We start from the raw sequence: 23712 nt of genomic DNA, 5'->3' as shown, positions 1-23712 counted from the left end.
AACAATCAATTCAGACATATACATTTTCCTTTTTCCCTCTAATCCTCATTTTATTTCAAATCCTAGGAGGAAGCAGTTCTAAAAATGGTTTTTAATCCAGAATGTGTATTTACAATATCAGTTATATCTGTTCTTAAAACAAGTGTTTTTGAACTGCACTAAAAATGGAAGTGTATCTCCAAATTTTATCAAAAAAAAATCCTTATTCATTCTTAAAATACTGAAGTTGAAATTGTTTCTGGAATATCAGCAGTTTTGCAGAACATAGCAGTAAAAAGAACAGCAATAAATAAGGCAAAGAATAGGAATTAATTTGAAGCCACGATTAAAGGACTAAAAATACAAGAGTCAGAAATGATTCACACTGACCTTAGTCCATAAAGAACCGTCCCATCTGGATGCAAACGGATCATTCTGTTCTTCACAGTGACACCATGTACAAATGACTTCTTGTCATTCAGGAAATAGGTATCAGGAACCCATAGCTGATCAGCTACTCTATTGTCCAGAGTAAGGTTTAGAGGTATTACATTATATGACAGCCTCTTATCTCTCCAAGCTTGCTGAAAGTACATTGTCAAGGTATAGTCCTGTGATTACAAAAACAACAAGAAAAAGATTGTTTACACTAGAATAGACAGTATACACATACAGATATACAAGTTTATCCATTGTGATAGTTCTTGTTTCAGTTCAGAATGTACATAAGTAATCTGCTTATTTTTACCATGCTGAAGAGCTTGTGTATACTTAACAGAAATGAAAAAATAGGAGAGATTGAATTTTTATGACTGATGTGCTGTTTCAATATTAAAAAAAAAAAAAAAAAGAGAGAGAGAGAATAATACTTTCAGATGGCTAACAACCTACACTTTCTGTAGCACTTTACAAGCCTACAAATTCTAGGAAGTATATGTTCACAGATCTAAATTTTACCTCATGGCCTCCACCATATCCAGCAATGTCAGATCTCTGGATAAGCCCTTGCATCTCTAAAATTGCAGCTACCCATCCAAATGCTTTTCTAAATTAAAAACTCTTCAGTCTGTCAACTTTCCCCTGGGCACTGAAATCAATGGGAAGTCTCCAGTGTTTCTGTGCTGCAGAGTCTTATGCTTAATTTTACAGATGAAGTGACTCTGGTTACTTCAGTGGGACAATTCAGAAAGCACAATTAAGCATCTGGCTAAATATTAGCAGTATTAGGAGACTGCTGGCTTTCTTTGTCTCATACAGTCCCCTTCAGTGTATTGTGATGATATAAACCAATTTCTAGCACTGGATAACAGAATATCATGTAAGATATGAATATTTTATTGCAAAAAATTGCAATATTGGTTCTCAATTGTTAGTTTATATTTCCTTGTCCCTTTAGCATATTTTAAAGGATGTGACAAAAGACAGAAAACATTTTTATTTTGGCTAACAAATAAATAGGTGCCTGTTATAACTGCATTTCCATCTAAACATTCTCATTAAAAAATACATAAATAAATGATGGCACAAAGCCTACACAGAATTTCTTACGAAACCAAAAAGTTAAATAAATTTATTTTCCTGGGTTGCAGTTTTGCAACCCAGACTTTCAGAAGACCTGCAAAAATGTCCTACAAAATCACTAAAATGTACTGTAACGGAAAAAAAAAAAGTTTCCCATTTCCAGAAGTTACCTTGTCACAGTACAGCCAAGTACTTGAAAAGTAACAATCATACAAGAGGTGCAAGAAATAAGTTGCCTTCCTTGGTGAATGATCACACTGTTACGCAGAGGTAGGCCTCAAGCACTCAAATACACATCTCCCTCCACTGCCTTTAGAGCACCCAGTCCTAAACGATGAACCTCAGCAAGACACCAACACTGAAGTGAATGAAAGCCGCTGTCAATGGCACATTGAAAAGGAAATAAAAATCAGATACTATAATTTATAATACCCATAAACCTATTTCTCCTCTCTGCACTGATAAAACATTTTAGACCTAAATCAGTTTGGTGTAATTATTCCCTTTAAAATATACACAGTGTGCCTTTAAAAATGTGCACTAGGAAAGGCCTTTGAAACCTGCACATGAAAAGCTCTTTATTGCAGTAGTTACCTAAGGAACTAGTTAACCCTGCCTCTTCTGCAGAGCAGTATGGTCTGGGATGAATCAGTATTAACTTTTTCTGTTGAGATGTGCATTTCCATTGCAGAAACACTCTTTTTTACACATGTTTCAAGTACACGAACATCAAAACGTCTCTTCTGTTTTTCATGGAAGCAAGGAGAAACACACATTCCTGTTGGGAATAGCTCTGGTAATTCTTCCTTTCCAATACAAAACCAGCGTGCTAACGGTGACCCTCTGATCTGCCTGTCTTAATACCAAAAGTATTTGCCTGTTAAATATTCTAACCTAGTCGATTTTAATGATCTGAAGATTTCTTGTTTGTTCCCCCCCCCCTCCCCAGAATTAGGATTAGAGTCCACTTGCATGAGCATTCCACCTACATCAGAAGAATTTCACTCTTGTGCTCTACTGTATGGCAGTATTTACTTCATAAGTAGAGACAAGAAAATGTTCAGTCATTTATTGCCAGTAAGAAAATGTATTAGTCTCCATTATAATTACATATCTTAACATAAAATAGATGGGCTGTAACAATCACTTCCCTGTTATCCTTGGGATATTGCAGTTTGTTCTTACTCTAAAGTACAATCTACATGTTTTTAATATTAGTCATACATAAGTCCCATATATAGAATACCCTTCCCTTTTACACCTCAGTAAAAGAAGAAAAGGGGGAGGAAGAAAACTAAACATGTGCATAAAAATGAATTGCATAAATCTGTAAATTTGGAGCTCAGGTATAGCTGAAAGAAAGGCCAAGGCATGACGCTGGAGTTCAGGGATTATGTCCCAGAAACAGATCTGGTTTACCATCTAAAAACTACTCAGCATAAAATGGCCCTAGTTTTCTGACATGGCTCCAGCATTCAATGGTCAAAATAGGATATCTTAAATATTTTTTTATAAAACTTCTCAATTAAAAAAAAATCAAGCTATATATCTCAATATTTGATTAGGTACAAAATGATGAAAACTGTTCACACCAGCTTCAATTCATTCCTTATTGAGGAGGGAAAAAAATTGTTTACAAAATTCCAACAAATTGAAAAAGATTCTTAGGCACAAAATATTTCTGCACTGTCCCATGTCACTTTGATGTTAAGACCATCCTCACCCTGCAGAAATACTACTAAGAATAAAAGTCTGCTAATTTCACAATATATATGGAAATTCCCCTGGTGTTAAGATAAATATCAAAAGAAACACGCAAATATCTTGTCTTTTTAGGAACACAGACTCACTGTGAAGAAGTGGAAGAAGTGAAGTGGCTAGTAGATGATGAAAGTAGTTTGAGTAAGGAGGACCTCAGGATGCTATTAAATTCACAGAATTAGTTTAGTGTAAGTATACGGATGAAACAGAAACCAACTCATGCAAAAAGTCTGGCACAAGACACTAATTGTAACAGACTGAAAGAGAGTAATGAAATCAAGCCTCATAGTGACTGTGCTAACTATGCTTTCTATAACATAAGTTCATAAGGTTGGAAAGGACCTATAAGATCATCTAGTCCAACCATCCTCCTATCACTATCCCTACCCAACTACTAAATCAAATCCCTAAAGAAGAACTACAAGAAGAACTTAATACAGACCAACTACGGACACACAGCCTGTTTAAAACACGTGAATACAGAGATGCAGTTTGCAAATATAAATAAATAGGTTCACCACTTACCCTGAACACAAGGCTTAAAATGCATTGTTCAAATTTCTACTACTGCAGTTAAATTTTAAAAAATAACTAATTTGGTTGAGTGCATTTATGAATACTTTTATTTTATCCTCATTTCACAAGATACCTTGGTGTGAAAGTTGTCTGAAAATGCATTTACTGCAAACAAATATAAATCTAGACACATATCTCCCAGTGTAAATTTAAATAATTGCTATAGGCAGCCAAGCTGGGGAGGTTAATGCGTGGGAAAGCATTGCATCTGAAAACTGGCACTCTTACTTATATTTTCTAATAATATTTGTCTTCTTTTTAACATATATATATATATACACACACACACATACATACAAATATATATTCTTTCATCATTAACACTAAAAACTAAAAAAAAGGAAGGAAAGAAAGAAAGAAAAAAAAGATAAAAATGCCTACTTGGAACTATTACTAGCCAAACAGATCAGAACTCCATTTTTAACTAGACACATCCCTGGGTCAGTAATTTTCAAATTTTATATTTCTGGTCCTCTTTATATGCTGGAAGAAGGATCGAGGCAGTAAAAGAAATAAATTTCATAAATATTCACAGTGACTGTGGGAATCTAAAGCAAAAGACAGATGCAAATGTATATTTTTTCCATGCATTTCAAAGGATTAACCAATTTCAGAATAACAACATTTAAAACATAGTTATTTTACTTTACATTTCAGAAACAGGACTGATTCACAGAGTAGCTTGAAAATATATACCTGCACACGTATTAAAAAGGATATAAAGTAGCTACTAGAACATTTTGGAAGCAATATCATCAGGACACTTAGGAGGAAAAAAATAAGTCTAGGGAACATTTTGTGTATTATAAATACAACATACAGCAGTGGGGAGTTGAATAAGCTATTTATTTCAACTCATTAGTATTGAATGGAGAACTCATTTGCAATTTGGCTTAAGTCCCTTCTCATCACTTTCCTGGTTATTTCTAAGTTGCATTGAAAAAATGCTTTACTGCATTTCCCAGTACAGCATTCTTAAAACCAGCTAATTTTCTTTGAAAATACTTGAAGCTGAAGATTTTGCCTGAATGTTGAATTTATTTACTATGCACATTCAAATAGCTGTCTGTTTACAACATATTTAAGTACTGCTTATTATGAAGGGTATACATCTGTGCTGCAAAATGTTTCTTAATATATTAAAAGCTATTTAGTCACAAAGAAAGTGGTAAGTGTAAAACCTCTCTCTTCCTCAGACTCCAATGAAGTTACCAAGAAAGGGTACGACTTCTACACCAGAAAGCATGTTCCAGTGCTTGAATTGTAGAGAACACAAACCAAAACAAAGCACTTCAAGCAAAAGAAGCATCAGTGGATTTATTTCAAAAGCAATGGATTTCCCTGAGAGCAGATCATTGAAAATCCCTTCAGTTCTCATCTTCTTTACAACTAACATTGCATGTTCCATTGATAGCTACCTATCTCAGACAGGTCAAGAATATTAACATGGAAAGTTTGCTCCACTGGAACTGAAGACATCACTAAGTGACTTACTTTGGTCACTCTGACTAAAAGCAGAATTAATTGTTAAAAAAATTGGGCTTTTAGGAATGAATAATGGAAAAGAAATATCATATTGAATGGCTATATACATATATATATTAAAAAAAAATACAAACATTTACACATTCTGGAAATATTTACTTCAAAAACAACAACAAATGACTCAGCAACATCAAGAACCCTACACAAAATTGAAGTTGTACTCTATCAGCCCATCAAATCTCCCTTCCTAAGGGAGATAATTCTTTTAGTTATTTGTGTCTCCTAAAAGTTTGCAGGTAGTTTTTCTTAATGGGAATTTTATGATATGAAGTCTATGATATTTCCAAAACATGAAAAGATCCCAGTATCGAAGCTCACCATTTATTCTGATGCAACCATCTCCAAATTATTTATCAGCTATTCTCATTCTTCAGTTGAACAAATAAACAGAGGTGGGTTGTTTATCTTCTGCAATGAGGTTCATGGAAAAACACACTGCTACTGAATCAAGCTAGAGACTTGTGTACAGAAGGCAAACAACCCAAGTGCTAAATATGAAGCTGATTTCTACTGATACTATGAAACTGAGATTAACAGACTGCTTATTGTTTCAGTGTCAAGATTATGAATATTTGTCTCCTTAACTATTACTGAGGTTTCTTGGCAGTGATTTATCCACTGCATTGTGATACAGCATCACTGTATTTCACACACTTTAAGGAAATAAAGCCATTATAGCTTATGTGTTTCCCATCAGTTCAATTTGTTTAGCAAGACACTGAGTCATTCAGTTTTCATTTCTGACAAGTCATCCAGAATTAACTATAATACTGCACTTTTACCCATCCAGGAATCTGCATGTCATTCCAATCCAAAAGCAGATGCCATACATCTTGTAGCTCTCTGACTTGCAATCTCTTGATAATAAGACGAAGACTGAAAAAGCGAACTTGGGTTGAAAGCAGTAACGCACAAAGTCTGGAGTCACACGCCTTGATATCTTCAGATTTTTCTCTTTTGAGAGGATCTAGTCCTCTCTCTTTATAATGCTCTGCAAGATTCTCAACAGAGGAGTGCAAATGCAAATTAAAGTGAATAAATCTAAACTACACTCACCTTAAACAAAAAATATACATACAGTATTGTAATGTCTCAGACATAATTATGTGCGACTGTTATTTAGTCATGTATCTGAAGTAGAATAAACTATTTTGAACCAAAACTATTTTGAACTAACCAGAAAGTTAGTTTACTTTTGTATTTTAAATCTCATGCCCTTCCCAGAGAAGAAAATTCTGAGTTCATGTGCAATTTCACAAAAATACACGTAGTTAGAAAGGCAAATAACTACAACAGTAATCACTTGTATTGCTATCTTTACCAAGATTCCCTTACTGTAACTCATTATTAGCAGTATATCAAATATGAAAAATAATCAGAACGGCTTAAATAGAGTGGAAATAAACTGGTGATTAAGCAGAACCAGAGGCATAATTGGAAACTTTTATGAGAGTAAATAATTATTTTGAAGAAGAGACCGCTACCAGAAACACGTATGTCTTACTGGCAGTTTTAAAGAATAATAAAACAATATTTTTTCAAGATAGGAATATAGTAATTGATAGTGAGATCGACTCTAAGTAAAACACAGGAACTCAGTTTGACTTTATGTGCAGACCTGAAATGACGTAACATTTGAGCAAGTGATATGAAAATAACACCTCCAATTTTACTACGTTGCTGGGACAGCAGCAGAGTTTGAACCTTCCCACTGTTATTCCATTACATTTTGTTGCTGTGCAACAGACAGCAAGAGGAGGGGCAGTGTGACATCTGACATGGAAGTGTGTATAGAGCAAGGGGGTTTCAGTGAATTCCTCCGTGTGGAAAAAATGTATGGCCATGCCCAGCTGTCACACAACAAAATTAAGAGGGTCTTTAACACACAAAGCAGGGATTATAACCAGAGAACTGTGCAAAAAACTGAACACTGTCTTGCATTCACTGTGTACTACAACGATAGCAACACTGGAATATTGCAAAGTTTGTGCCAAATGGGCCCCACAGATAGTTACACAGGGACAGAAAGAGCACTATATGCGAACTTCTGAGGACCTACTGAACCCATAGGAGGCTGAAAGTGACATTTTCCTGGATCACATCATTAGTGGGAATGAGACATGATGTAATTGCTACAAGCTAGAGTCAAACCAGCAGTCCAAGGAGGTGCAACATGAACAAGACACAGTTCTCAGTGGGTAAAAATGATGCGTACTTTCTTCTTGGGTATGAAGAAGATGATTCTCCTGGATTTTCTAGAACCCAGACAAACCACCAACTCTGACTGTTGCACTGCAATCACTGTATAGTCCAGATTTGGTGCCTCCTGCCTTCCATATGTTTGGACCAATGAACATTGTACTGTGTAGGCAGCATTTTCCTAGCAGTGCTGATATTACAGCAGCTGTGAAACCATGGGTCACCTCCACTGGTTCAGATTTTTGAGTGCATATCTAATGGTAGCTGAGAATTGGCTCTATCAAATACAGCTATTGTGTTCTTTGTATCCATAATAGTTTCCATGGAAATAAATAGGATGCATTACTTCTGGAGCAGAGTTTCTGGAGATACTAGAATATAAACGAGTCCTTTGGAACACATTCAGAAACAGAAAGAAATGTGAAGTAAATACTGCTCTGAATCATCATGAATAACTCCTGAACAACTTAAAAAATTAATAATGAAATGAATGTACATTCATTTAAATAATAAAATACTTATTTCTAAGTTTTTTGCAATAATTTTTATATCAAAATAAGATGTATTATATGAAAAGAAAATGAACATATATGTGCTCTTGCACACATTTTAAATATAGCCCTGCTGATAAACAACCTTCCTTGTAAAGAAAGATCACTCTATGATGGCAAGGAGACTCCAGTGGCAGAAGATTTATTCACGTGCTTGCTGTTGTGTAAGCTAGCTAGCCTGCCTTTTTTACTTCTAGAAGGACGTACAATCTCTAAACTCCCAACTGCAGGCTTTGGTTGAATAGAAATTAAGATTTAATGAGAATTAATAAGTTTGGGTTACACTCAGCATTTTACTAGAACAGGTTGTCTTTTGACCAACTATGGAGGGTGTAAACAAACAAAGCTGACAGGAAAATGGACTGCCTGCTGCAAAACCTGTTAAACATACATCAACAGCTAGAGCTCATCCCTTTAACATACACCCCCCTGACATTTTAAGAAGCTTGGTATCATCTCACTTAACATCAGAGTATTTATTCTTTCTGAACCCAGTCTATTATCCCCAGGTAAGAAAACACATGCATGGAGTTTTCAGGTTGGGAGAGTCTATGAAGTTCAGATGAGTGGCTGTTATCTTTTTTCTCTTCATTTTAAAATTAAAAATGAAAGAATGAAGCTTTAAGAACCGATATTTCAAAGTAGAACATTCTACTAGATTTCTAGGTTGCTTTTCTTGATCTTCAGTTTTTAGTGTAAATAAAAAGTAAGAATGGTTAGGTAAAAACCCAAACACCCAACTTTGCTCTTATTACACGCACCCACTTAGGAAGCACAAATGGAAATGATTCCAAGCAATTGCAATGTGCCAGTTATTTTTAAAGTTATTTTGCACTCACATAGAAAGCACCAGCAGCAATTCGTTTCTCTTAAACGCTTTCACAGAATCTGCTCCTCTTCTCTCTGGCCTGCTGATTCCAAGTTCTCTAAAATGGCTCATTAATCTGTTAGTGACAAACTGATGTCTCTAAAGAAGCAATGTACTCTGGAGAGTACAAATCTCCCACAGATACATTCCTATAAGCATTTATATATCATGGTCTAATACACTGGAGGCTACACACTGCACTTTAGACTAATGTGTTTCCTTACAGTTTACACATAAATCTTGTGGGAATAGACCAAACACCGTTATTTAGCTACTTTACTCAAGCAATGCTCTTGAATTCTCTAACCCTATGTACAGATTTCATAGGGTTGAACAGTGAAGAGAGTGAGGATAAATAAAAAAGAACAAAAAGAAATAGAGCCATGTCATGTAGGCTTTTTTGGTATTTTAAATGCTTTCCCCATAACCCAGGATGTGACAGGTTGCTACTCTCAAAAATGTCAGGCATTGCAGAGTGCTGGCAGCACTGAAGTAAAAAGGACAATTTTAAATAAGCGCACATCATTTCTTTCATACTGATGACAAGCCTGTGGAAATTGATAGAAAGTCCAATTTGCATGACAGCCAAACGCTTCAGCAAAGAGAAAACACTTACTAGAGATGCTTCCAAGAGAATCAGTGATGTATTCAGATGAAAAAGAGATGATTATTATGTTCTAAGGAGAAAATGGTTTTTTTAAAAATCTGCAAAAATATTGCTTTTTTAACAGTCATTGCACCTGCATTAATTATATTTAAACTGTTATGGTTCAGCAAAGCCAAAGCCTGTCAGAATATCCCACAGGGAAGAATTTCCATTTTAAGTGCCTCTATTACAAGGATCTGTTTTCTTTGACAGATGCAGAAGACTTCTTAGCAAAGATTTAACTGCAATACCCACAAAAACAAACAAACAAAATAAAAATAGCAGCTAGTTTTCATACTTAACCTGTATATTCAAACTACAAGAATTCATCACAAAATAAACTTTTTTAATCTCACATTGTTCAGTACTTCCTGCACTTGCCAATTTTTGTGAAAAATAAGAAAACTAGCAAAAACTTCATATTTAACATAAAACTATTCCCTGTTTACATACAGAGGCTATTTTTTCAAAGTGTTTTTTAATTCTTCTACACCCTTTTTATTGGAGGACAATCTTCAAGGTTTCCCATCTGTACCAGAGAACCTTCTATGCATTTAAATAATTGATTTACATTTTCCACAGTAGTTACTTTGTAAGCATATCAATTACACTTTGTCAGACTGAAGCTTTCCCGCTATCAAGACCGATTAATTTAAGGACATAACATTTGTTGCTATCAATTCTCAGAAACATACACCAAGAGTAAAACAACCACCACCAACAAATGACCTGGCAGGCTTCACCACTGAATGGATCCATTTATTTGTCCATCTCCTACTAAATTAAATGCCCTATCTAATCAACCATCAAAATTTGACACTTTCCTTAAAAGTTTGGATTTGGTCACGCATTAAATTACTATATTCTGTGTTTAGAAAGCAAGGCGATCCACTCTAAATCTTGGGATTCAGCAGATGGACACAGCTGGAAACATGTTTACCCTCTATGCAGTAAACATTCACATGTACCTTGCCATTTTGATTCATGGTAGGTTTCTATCGTATTCATGACTAAGCTGTATTAAATCACTATTTTATATAAAAAAAATACATTGCTGCTTCACTCTTATGAGTGACTTATATAATTCTATTCACGACAACATCCAAAATGTACACCCATAATTTTTAATACATCTATCACAATAATGTGGAAAAAAAAATGTTAATCAACAAATCTGTTTTCTTTCTCCTAATGAAAATTCATCATGAAATAGATGCATTTAATCAGTTTACCTTGCAGCCTCTAAAGGGCAATTCTATTCAAACAGTGTATCAACAAAGTATTGAATTCATCTTATACTTTTGTTCAGAGGTTTTATGGACCAAACTCATAACAAAAATGTTTCTTAAAACTCCCACAAATTAGATATTATTTACAAGTTTATTTTTCATGCTAGTATTTCCTTCTGTTGAGAGGAACATTGGATGTGAAAAAAAAAAATGAGGAAAGCAGATGTGAATGCTTTGGAAACACCTGCATTCCACTCCCATCACACAATTATCTAGCACTCAATACCTAACTATTTCAAGGTGATCAGTAAGAGAGAGCTTGCTATGAGTGCTAGAATTACACAATTCATGCATACCCCACAAAAAGAACTGAAAAAAAAAAAAAATCTAATGTGAAAAGAACACCAGAAGGACAACAGGAAAGATCAGAAAGAATACAATAGGGATATTTTTTATCATCTATACTTGAGTGAACAAATGGAAGTAACTACTTTGACAGCTGGAAACATCAAGAGCAAGACAGAAGTTAGACTTTTCTCAAGACAGTAAAGGTAAATGGTTAACGGGAAATGACACAAAGTATTTCTCTCTTGACAATAGACCATTGCAGCATAAAAATATTCTATCGTTGCAGCAAAAAAAAAATAAATCCATGTTAGAATCAACTTTTTAAAACTGTGTTGGTGTGCCTGTCTACCCCCACTTAATATAAAACCATGCAAAAAAAAAAATAATAATCATAATCATAATCACAAACCAGTTGGTACTAAAGCCCGCATGTATGTTCACTTTTACTCCCTGCCAAATAAACTACTGTTGCACCATACAAATTATAGATTCCTAACTCATTAACTTCCAGTTATACAGCATCCATAGCTATACGCTTCCATAATACATACTAAGAAGATCCATTTTAAACAATTAAGCCCAGAAAAAAGTAACAAATAAAAGACAATAAATAATAAAGAAATTTTAAGAAGTCCTGTTGCAATTCCTCTGAGACTATCCTGAAAATAATGGCTCTCTCTGGGTCTCTCCTGGTAAACTGGTCAGTCTTGATGAATTTTTAACACTAGGTTTGTGAATTTGTTTTCCAACTCCACAATAAAGACTTGGTTTAATATTTTAGTCTCAACAGCTTCAAAAAGACATTAGCTTGAGTGTTTTGTTTACTCTCTCGAATGATTAGACTTGAAGCAATTGCAGCGAGTGCACAGCTTCAGCAGGTGTTGAACAAGCAAAAACTCAAATAGCTTATACATTATGAGCTGCTACCTCATATGTGCTTAATACAGTATTTCTGCTTGAGAACCCTATGTTACAGTTGGCACACAGAACACATCAAATCGAAATTCACTTGTTTGTAGATGGTTAATTCATGCATGAAATGCTTGCATTTACATATCAGTTCACTGGCTTGATTTTTACAACATTTTTTCTTTTTCCTAAATAACATCATTGCTGCCTGTTCAAAAGCCACCAAAATGCTTTGCAGTGTTATTCTTGTACTGCTATATGCAAGTTAGTTAAAGCTTACAGTGGGTTTATTTGTTTAGGAAATTTTATTTTGGCACACATTCTTTCTCAATCATATTAAAATGATGCAGAAGTTCCCCAAGATTTTCCTTTTACTAATATTAGTATTATGCCTAATTTGAAAACGTGAAATCTTAAGTACTGCACTCTTGACAAAGAGGATGTTTCACTGAAGTGATCTCTCAATCTCTTTCTCATTTTCCTCCCTCCCATTAGGAAAAAAAGCCAGCACAAAATCTTCAATTTTACTAATCACCTTTTCCATGGAACCCACTTTTGGTACCAACACCACCTGAAAGGGGTCTTGAGATCCATTACAGTATTACAGACAAGTCGGGTATTTTTGGTTTCCATTTTTGTTTTGTTTTATTTCCAGCCAGTCCATAACCAACCATTATATGTTCTTTATCACAGAAGTACAGAAAAAAATAATTGAACATGAAGAAAAAATTTCAGTACTTGAGTAGAAACTCATATGCACTGTCTCATTACTGAAGAGATATTGGCAGTGCAACTATTTTGAGATAAATGTAATGCTAAATTTAAGGTACAAACTTAATTGGTAGTTGGATTTTCAAATTAGACATGTATATTGACTTTTTTATACATTACATCTAAGAACATTAAAGTCAAAACATCTACAGCATATTAGCAAAAGAAAGAAGGCCTGAATAAAGAAGGCAAGAAGAGATTCTTACAAACGGTTAAAGTAAGGACAGACAACAGACAGATGTATCAATACATTGACAAAAACCTATTAGTACAGCATAAAACAGAAGCATTTTTCTTTTGACCTGAAATCTAAAATAAATAATGAGAATATACCAAATGTTTTGGAATTGTAAACATGCAAAGGATTATGAACATCCTGCCAATAAGCCTTGCTGTAGAGACATTTATACTGACTCATGCCATTACTATCCCTATGCTTAAATCAATTCTAATATGTTGAATAAGATCCATCTAAAAATAAGCAAATGGTTGCCATTAATTTCAAATAGTATTTCAGAGTCACTGTTTATCTGCTCTTCCTGGAAATGTCATTATTGATTTTACTTCATGTCTGATATGTCATCACTTACCACTTATATGCCAAATTGGCTAGAAATTCTGATTTATAACTCTGCTACAAATACTTTATAGCTTGGTAATATTTCTTTACTTGTACCAAAGCTCTGTTCCTATTTGCTAAAGTATATAATGCAAAGAGCAAATTGTTATGGCACTAATATCTCTAATAAAAATGTGACTGCTAGCCTAGGCACTGATGCATGTTCTAATTTGCAGTCTCATCTAACAGAAATGCTGCAAGATTTTAAGGTTATTTTCAGCAAGGGATGGATAGAAAGAAGTGAGAAGGTATGTAAGAATGTTGGGCTTTCTGAACACTAAGACCATAAGAGCACCATAAATTAATTGCTTTATTCCTTGCATTAGACAACTTGTTATTCATGTCACCATTTATAACAATTAATCACTTCTCTTAAATTATCTTCAAATCTGTACACTGTTCAAAAAGTCAAGCTAAACCTCAGCTGGCCTATGGCAAAATTAGATCATCTGTAGCAGTTTATAATTAACAAATAAGGGTTATGCTGCAGGCACCCTCAAACACACTTATTTAGGAACCCACTGAAATATAAATCTTGCTTGTTTGAGCTGTTTGGCAAGGAAAATGAACCTCCAAATATGCTCTCAAGATCTGTGGCAATTAAACACTCTTTAAATGAAATAACAGAAATATATGTAACTAAAACGATAGCAGATTTTTCACTAAGGGAAGATAAATATGTACTTAAGGCCTCATGAAAGCAGATCTCCTGAGGAAAGTGTTTAGAACCTAAAACAAACCATATCCTTCAGTGCATTCCAAAAGATTCTCTCAGCATTTTCCTACATCAGTACTGAGAAAAGTACAAAAAAAAGTTAACACACACTAGGTTAGGAAGAAATACAATAATAGATCCATTTTGCATTTGCACTGAACTTCAGAATTTGAGGTACAAAGTGTCACATAGGCTGAAGTTCAATAGTGGTCTATGAATTTTATGTACTACTTACACAAGCAGTTGCAATTCTGATCTTCCCTTAATTGATGACAGGCCATTTATAAGAAGAGTCTTGAGATTCTATTTAAATCCCTTTCTCCAGATCTGGGTCCATGGAAAGTTCCTAAATATCTGATACCATTTCCAGTAACTTTATTTCACATGCTTACGCTGGTTTACATTCTTGCTATATTGTTTCAGAAAAGTAAATATTAAGCAGTTTAACAAACAGTAAATACCTTTTTTATTCGCTAGTATAAATTTATTCGAACTTCACTATGATTATGATTTGAGACCACACTGACATAAACATCTCAAAATAATTTTTCTTAACAAGAGCATATTTATTTCTGTATTCAGCTGTATCAAGTTGCATATATGCAAATACTTACTGGAATGATTTCTTCAGATACATAGAACTCCATACCACAGAGCTTACTTGTATGATTACACTGCGCTGAGAGTCACTAAGTTCTACCCTTGTCTTTTACTCTGATGAAGTTGAACAAAACAGAAATACTGATATATTAAATATACTCTTGATCACTGTGATACTTAAGTACTACTATATATGTACTTATTGCACTGCCTACTGCACTGGAAACTAGCAACACAATAATTGTACACTCAGTAAGTAAAATCTAACCTGCTACTCAGGACAACATTTTAATTTATTATGCAATCTTAGAGGACGCGCTGTTTCTCCTAGTAGACTGACTAAAACTTTCACTTGGAAATTAGCAAAAGACTCCTCCATTATTTTGTCATTCTCTCTGCAGGACAGTAGAAATCTGGCAGCCCACCATATTGCATGACCAGCACTTCGAAGCAAAAGCACGTTAAGTCAACAACTATTAAGGATCTGCTAATCACTTATATTTCTTAACTCTTCCAGGTATCAAACTGAGTTTTATAAGAAAAAAAAAAACCAAAACATTTCTGCTATCATCACTGCCAGATCTTTTTTGTTTGTTTTATTTCTGCGTTCAGAAACAGTAAAAGACTTCCAGGAACTTTCTAGTGAATAAATAAATCTCAGCATATTCAAAATCTCATGCTTAAACTTTCCACATTTGTCTTAGCTCACAGTTTAATCAGTCACTCTGCTTAGGGTAAGTCTTGCTTAGAGCAAGAATGAAAGGGTAAAATCCAACAAGAAACAATTCAGATTTCAATGGATAATTTACACAGTACTCATATACACTACCTGTTAACACTAAAACTCACATTTACAAAATAAATGGATGTTGAAATCCAGCCACATAGAGAGAATCAACAGGCTAACACTAAAGAAAACAAATTTTTATTCATTTACCTTCTGTGTGAAATGAACTGTGCAGCGAATTATTTAGAAGAGGGAAATTGTAATTGCGTGTGTAATAATGCTGAAAATTAAGGAGAAGCAGATGGAAGACTAGAAGTTCTCTCTTGTAAGTGATAAGAGGATAATTCATAAGTATTTGACATTAGTTAAAATTACTTATGGAACTAATGTTTATGGAAAAATGTTCTTTTAAGACAATATGCCATCACACAGGCAGCAGAAAATCATCTCAGTTGAGACCTCTAATCAAAAAGAGAACAGGAAAGAAACTGAGAAAGAAGGGCTAAACATGTTCACTTCTCCTATACTGCCATGATTTGAGTCCTTAGCTGCCTATCTCAAGAATTCAGGATGCTACATCACAGATCACAGTAAATCAATGACTTTATAGTCTTACAGCTATTTGACACTGCAATAAAGTGATAATTCACCTTCTAAAGAAGTTGGGAAAGAATAGGTGTGAGTGGAATGTAACTACAAGAAGTGGATGAAGGTACATCACTTGTAAGCAACCCTTAGAAAAGACTTTATTTTCCCCTCCTTAAGTCTCCATCAGAATCGTTGATTTTAAAGATAATGATTTTATCTATACTTCATTGTTGCATATATATTAAGTATATAAAAATATTTTCATGTGTAGCCAAATACTTAAAGTATCAGGAAAATAAATGAGATAATACGGGAAATTCTTATTAATGTTATTTATCCCCCAATGTCATGTTATTAAAAATGTAGCAGCTACCTTAGAGATGATCCTTCAGTACTTCTGTTCATAGTAAAAAGGCAGGTACCTTCATTATTCAGCTAAAGTTTTCATTCGAGCATTAACACACGTTATTTCCATGCAGTGCAGAAATCAGCCTTGCTGGAGTAGAAAAAGGATTGTGCAGAATATGACTTCAACAGTTTGTTGCCATCTTTCAGCAGCAGAGAATAGTGCCTTTTCATCCTTGTCTCAAGAGTACTCATGCTTAAACCCAGATCTTTTGACGCATCAGACTACTTGAGTTCAAAGCATCATTTTACTTGGGCTACAGTTGTAGGCATGCGTATGTGATAACGCGTGTATGCTGTGGAGCTAATAATTCAGTTAAGCAGTATCTTAATTTTCCTGTGACACTTTTGGCTTACAACACAGTTAAGAATTGCTGTCTATTCATATCTCATATTCTTCTATGTCATATTCTGAATCAGTCCGTTGTATATTACTATGCATAGGTAGTTACTAAACATACTAATCACATCACACACAGAAGGATTTATTGAGAATTACAATATATTCACTGGGCTTCCTCTTCTACATTGGATATTTAAACAAACAGATTACTGATAATATAGTAAGATATATTTGCTCTTCAGTGTTGTTTGGACAAATGGGAAAATGATGTCTAGCAACATTTTGCTTCAAAATAACCACCCACTCCAGCTGTACTTTAGATTAAAAACTCAAAGGCAGAATCCCGGGGGGGGGGGGGGGGTGGGGGGGAAGTATTTTTTGTAGTACTTTAGTATTTGTCCAAGTTTTATTATTAAAATCTAGTCCTGTGACAGGAAGCTGAACTGACCAGTACAAGTGAGTACAGTGGACTTATTTTGGTAATAGAACTTTCTCAATACATTCTCAAATGTTAGAATTAGCTGTTCTACAACTGCTTCTACAAAGTGTAGATCGAGACAGTCTTTCTAGATGCAAAAAATAAGCCTCTGACTATTCAGGTCTAAAACGAGATTGCTTGTCCATATAAACATCCTAATATTATGCATTTCTGGTTCTGCAAAACAACATTTTCTATCCACTTTGCAACACAGAGAATGACATTATTATTCACTGAAGATATTTAACTAGAGTATATATTGTATCAAAGATGCAGAAATTCTTAGGATAAAGCTACTGCAATGAATGGTGTTTAATGTTTAGGGAAATCAAACTCTAGAGAAGTCAATATTCAGCAGTTCCTCCCAACACACCGATGCTGGGATGCTTCAACACATTCACTTTAATTATCTGCATGCATTTCGATTTTTGTTTGTTCTTCCTATGATCTATTACTGAACATAAACAGCGTGATGGTATCACATAGCACATTGCAAAATCCAGAACCCTGTCTAGTGACTTCTGTCATACTATAATTCAGCAAGCTGCCCTCCAAATAAGTAGGCTACTTTGTGTGTTTTTGCTAATTGAAGCCCTATACATTTTCTACTTTCCTAAATTCACCAGGAAAACAAACAAACAAAAACAAGACTACCCTTCTTCATTACATTCTAATTATATGAAAACTTTGTTTCCTGACAAAACAAAACACCCACGCATCATGCTCACCATCCCACCTCAAAGGAAGATGCAAAAGATCAGCAGAAATGAGCTGCATAAACATAAATATTGAATTTACATTGTTAATTTTGTGTGTGAGAGCATGCCTGTGTGTTTCCTGCCTAGAAAACAGTCTTTCTGTAATATTGTGTTAACTTAAGAGATAATGTCAGTGAAGTAGTACATTGTTAGAAGATAATGGCCTCCTGCTGCTGTGAAATGCCAAGGCACAGCTAAGCCATTTATTTGCAAAGTAGGAGACGTTAATCCTATGATAATGTTCTACTACAAATGGCACTGCTAGTACACAGAGAAGGGCATGTTGATTCAGTCATGTGATCAGATATCTGTGACAGAGCAGCAGTTGCTCAAATGTGTTGTTCTGAACCTGCAGTATTTGAACGGATCTCGACTGAATTTCACTGCATTTACTACCTTTCATCCAAGGTTGTAATCTCAGCCAAGTCTCAACATTACATAAATATTTCTAAGGCCATTTCGTAGACAGAGAAACTAAGATTTCACACATCTTAAGAGTACAGCTTAGTAGCATGATCAGAAGCAGAAACAGAGAAATATTTACCTTAAAGAAGAGAGAAGTTTTCTACAAACATGGTTTACAGCCCTTCGGTAAGGACACAGAAAAGCCCACATATGTGTTTTACACCTTCATCGTGAAGGTGTTGGTTCCATTTCAGCCTTCAGTATGCTGTGCAAGCGTGGGGGGCACATGGACATCATATTTTGGAGAGTTGTAGGTATCTGGAGAGACTACTTTTTTTCCTTTGATCACACACCAGTCCTGCACAGTGGGGGCCTCAGATCAGAAATAACTCATTTATTCAAACTCAAAGAAGCATGATCTAGTCAGCACCTTCACAGCATTCTTTTCTGAATTCCAGCACCAAGATTAACAAGCAACTTCCTGAAGAAGACCTGCAATTCTTCATCCTCTCAAGGAAAGTCTGAGCAAGACTTCACACAAGCATGGAAGGGATGTGTCTTTGTACAGGCATTCAATTTTCTTTAGACAGATGGAGATTTTGTAATGACCTGTGAGGCAAAGCCTAGTGTAAAAAGAAACTACTACATCAGGGCTTGTTAGTGCCTAGCTGAATATCCATAGCACTTACTAAGACCGTACAACAGTAGTAGATAAATATAAATGTTAGGTTGACTGTTGCAACATTTTAGCTGCTATAAAATAGGAAGGAAGTTGCCCTAACTGTTGAATAGTGCCACTGAAGAAACAGAAATGCTTACATATCCAAAGGTCAAAATTATTCATACTAAAATGAAGTCCCATGAGGGAAACCAAAGTCATATGATCTAACATCGTTAGCACCAACAGTGGTAATTTTGACTCTGACAGCACAAATAAATGCTAGCGAATGAGGTTTGCTCTATGCTGTTTGTTGGTTTGAGGCACACAAGTGAAGGGGCAAAACTGTCTCCACTGGAACATGCAAAGGCTGGTGCACTGGTGATGCACCTGTGATAAAGAAGCTTTTAAACATTTACTGTATCAGAGAGTTAAGCTGAATAATCGGGATCTTCTAATGCATCACTCTGTAGCCTTGTATTTCACAGCTTAAAAAGCTTCTAAGCTTAAGCAAGCATGGCCCACTGCTTGGTTTCCTTCCTTCACAGCAGAGGTGGGCTGGTGTCCTAAGGCAAAAGCTGACAGAACAGATAAGCACAACTGTACAATACAAACTCAACCATTAATAGTCTACAAAAAGATATAACTGAATAATAATTTACTAATTAAAGCAATGATTCCTAGGTGGACCAGCTGAAAATAGTAAAAAATTAAACTTATCTATAACTCAATTAGCACTTGAGAGCAACAAAGGTACACCAGATCCATTCCACTTTTTAACTAGTTGAAGTCTGGGAGCTGGAAACACTCACATCTACAACACATGTACACAATCCATGGAAAGAAAACCATTACAGTTCCAATGACTACCACATTCATCTCCACAAAGAGAAGCTCTGCAGTAAAAACCTAATGAAATTTTTGATTTTGTAAGCTTGCTTCCACTCTTATATTTCGTTTCATTAGTATAATTCACATCCAACTACTTCCAATTATCTGTCATGGATGTCACGTTTAAAATTAGATTTTACCATATAATTCACATTGCTCCTTTTAGAAACTTCAAGTTTAGTTGTGTATCCCACAGATCAACCTGTTACTTTTTTCTTTCAATTTATATCCAAATTGTGAGTCATTTCTCATAGTGCTTTCACAATTGATAAAAGCACTGGATCTATCACAAGAAAAAAAAAAACACCCTAAAAAGTAATTCAGAGATAACTTAAGTTATTAATGCCCATCCAGGTCAGACAAGGAAACGTACATATACAGAGACAACATGACATAAAAACTTAAAATGGCCCTCTCAGAGAACTTTACACGAACAGCTGTGAGCTTGCTTTTTTCTTTTTCATTTTTTTCCTTATCAGTTTTAATCATTCTTCTTTCAGCTTTAATGTGGGAAGGCCAACTAGGCCCAGGGCATTGTTATATCCTCTTTCATATTCAGTTACATTTCCTTCATCTGTGGCCTAGTGGCTCTGAATTTCAGATAAGTTCATCTGCCTTCTGTAAACTTCTTTTGTAATCAGGAACAAACCACTAAAGACAGAGAAGTTATTTTCCTGCCTTTGTGGAGTGGGGAGTACATATATTGCTAGAAGATCTGGACATGCCAAAGTCTACTATAGTTCCAAAAGATCTCTAGATTCTTAAAACGCATCTCAGCACACGCTAGGAACTGCTAAATGCTCTAGAGGTAGGATCAAATGGCATGCTCTGCACATTTATGTTTATGTATGTCTGAATAAAGAATTGTTACTTGCTTCCTCATACTCCCTTTGGCATAAGGTAACGCGATAGCAAAAGTAAACAGCACCAGACAGACTTAAAAATTGATCCTGCAGTTCATTCTACAATTTCCTAAGGGGTCTTTCATTAGCAACACCCAAAGGGTGAAGCATAATTTACCTTATGTAAGGTAGAGTTAATTAGCTCACATTAGAGCTCCAGTGACCAATCCATAAAACAGCTGGTAACATAATCTTCAATTGTAAAAGTGTTGTCTATCTGACTTTCTCTTTCCAGAACGATACCTACAACTATTATTACTATTTTTTTGCCTGCCTTATAATAAAATGCTGACCTGATTATTTTCAGATGAGTACTGCATTAACAATTTCATAATCTAATAGATATTAAGGCAGTATATACTTATCTTTTCAGTTCTGTGAAATGTACATTAACTTAATCTAACAGTATACAAGAAAAAGTAATAATTTCCACTTTTACATAACATTTTCCACAATGTGTAAAGAAGAAATTTCAGTGAAATGTTCCTAAGTTGGTAGTGGTTTTTATTCACAATGGATAAGGGCTACACTGGGTAGCCCTAGGAGCCTCTGTCAGAAGCTTCTGGCAGCATAGATGTTCCTAACACTGCCCACACACACACAAAAAAGGCAAAAAAACAGGCACAACAGTCCATCAATAGATGCAAGTTTTAAGAAATGATGTCTGCATGCTTGTAATCAATACACATTACCATGATTATATTTTAAAAAGTGATAATTTACAGACAAGTAGCCAGCTACAAAACAAATGTCACTTCTGAAGAAAACAAAAATAAACAACAAAAAAAGATGACCAATAAGCTGATCAGCAACTTGCATATAGCACTAATAATTATCTCTGAGCAAGACAAGAATGAATAAAACCATTTTAAGAATATATATTCTTTATAGTTCTTCGGTAGTTATTAGAACAGTGTTCTATCTAACCAAGAGCAACATCCTCATACGAACAATAATACTGGATTTAAAAATCTGAAATACTTTGTAAAATGGAGATTAAAAAAACATGGCTCTCTCTCCACTACACATTGAGCAGTAATGATCCCAACACATCACTATGCTTTCCACAGCTAGGGGGAATCACATGCAGAAATAAAAACATGCATGTAACATTTTATCATCATTTGGTATACTGCCTCCAAGCTCAAGTTGCTTAAAGCAAGACAAAACGTAGTCTCATTTAGAGAGAGGATATCATGATTCTATAAGGAAGTGAAAAACTTACATAGTACATTATAGAAGCATCCACAGTCTACACATAATGTTGCTGAATTTTATGTTGTTTTTGTTTTGCCATTTTTTCAACTTGCCTAGTATCCTGCAACTTCAGTATTTTGGGATATTAATGGAATAAAACAAATTAACTGTGTAATAGCACAGTACAACATAAGTCACTGTAAGAACACAGGACAGAGCAGAGGGGAAGGGGGCAGAGAGAAATAAGCATCACCCTGATAATTCCCCTGTTCTCCAGTGTTTCATTCTCATCGTGAAGTTGTCACAGCCAGTCAGAACCAACTGATAAGATTGTTAAAGAACAAATCACCATAACCAGGCTGTAACAGAACCATTTCAGATGTTTCAGGCCACAGCCTACGAAATGCTCTCAATCTACTTGCACGTTTTTAAATCCATCCTGTGTATTACACCGAAACAGAGAGAAATCTCCATTCATAAAAAATGGATGAATATTACCAAAGAGAAAGAGAATTATATTGTTCTGAAACATATTTCCTTTTTTTTTTAATTTTTTGTAAATCATTTCTGATCATTTCCCCAAACTCACACTGTGATTCAGATGCGTTTTTTCCAGAGGGTAAAACACTACTGAAGTTCTTCCCATTGTAGATTATGTATGAAATTAATATAAAGCTAATAGATGATAATTTGGCCACTGTGAAGTCATGCAGACAGATTAAAGAAAAAAAATTCCACACATTCTTAAAATGTGAGAATTACTCCTGCTTGAAAGCCATCTTCAAAAAAATAAGTTCTCTTAGAGCATTACACAAGCAAAACTCCTGGAAACAAATGTACTACAAAGTATTTATAGAAAACACATGGTCAAAAGTTGTTTTTATCTATTACAGTCAGAGTCTTTCAGATAAAGATTCCTTCTAATTGAGGTCTTACAAAAGGACACAGATCTCTCAGAATTACATGTTCCCGTTCTTCTCAGAACAAGAAGCTAACAGTTACTGCCTTGAAACACCTTATTTTTACCCCAGTTAGCATAACTGCAAGCATACTGTGAAATTAATCAAAGCACTTAGCATACATCTACTAAAAACAACTATCAAAACAGTACAAACTTGAATTCCAAACTTGTCTAACCAGATCATTCCTGCATGGCTAAAGGGTTTTCCTTCGGCTTAACACGACATTTGTCTTCCTGAATCTATTTCTGCCCTGTGAACAAGGCGTCCCATAAGAGATCTCTGGTCTTGATACCTGTTGCCAAAACTAATCTTGTAAAAAAAATGATATATATATATATATATATATATATATATACACACACACACACACACATATATACACATACACACAAATCTGAGTGGAATGAAACCGATTTTCAAACTGTAATTACTTCTACCATAGAACTTTCTCATGGATGCAGGTATAAGGCATGAGAAAGGAGATAAGTAAAAGCAAAATACATCTTTCTTCTTACTGAAGTGAAAAATTGGTTTTCACTTTTATCTAGGGCCTTGGATTTG

At 34.8% G+C, this 23712-nt stretch overlaps 1 protein-coding gene across 2 annotated transcripts in view; it reads right to left on the bottom strand.

Moving 5' to 3' along the window:
- Positions 1-23712, bottom strand: part of GABRB2 (gamma-aminobutyric acid type A receptor subunit beta2) — a 126207-nt gene that overhangs the window by 76344 nt on the left and 26151 nt on the right. For both annotated transcript variants that reach the window (XM_065734509.1, XM_065734510.1), the window contains exon 4: positions 370-590. In XM_065734509.1, coding sequence (XP_065590581.1) covers positions 370-590 — 221 coding nt within the window. The remainder of the gene's footprint in view (positions 1-369; positions 591-23712) is intronic.

This window comes from Cyrtonyx montezumae, unplaced genomic scaffold (assembly GCF_038088225.1).
Source record: "Cyrtonyx montezumae isolate F1298 unplaced genomic scaffold, pur_monq_1.0 scaffold_18, whole genome shotgun sequence".
Classification (NCBI taxonomy): Eukaryota; Metazoa; Chordata; class Aves; order Galliformes; family Odontophoridae; genus Cyrtonyx; species Cyrtonyx montezumae.
The sequence above is the reverse complement of the archived record's forward strand: the minus strand, read 5'-3'. Positions and strand labels throughout refer to the sequence as shown.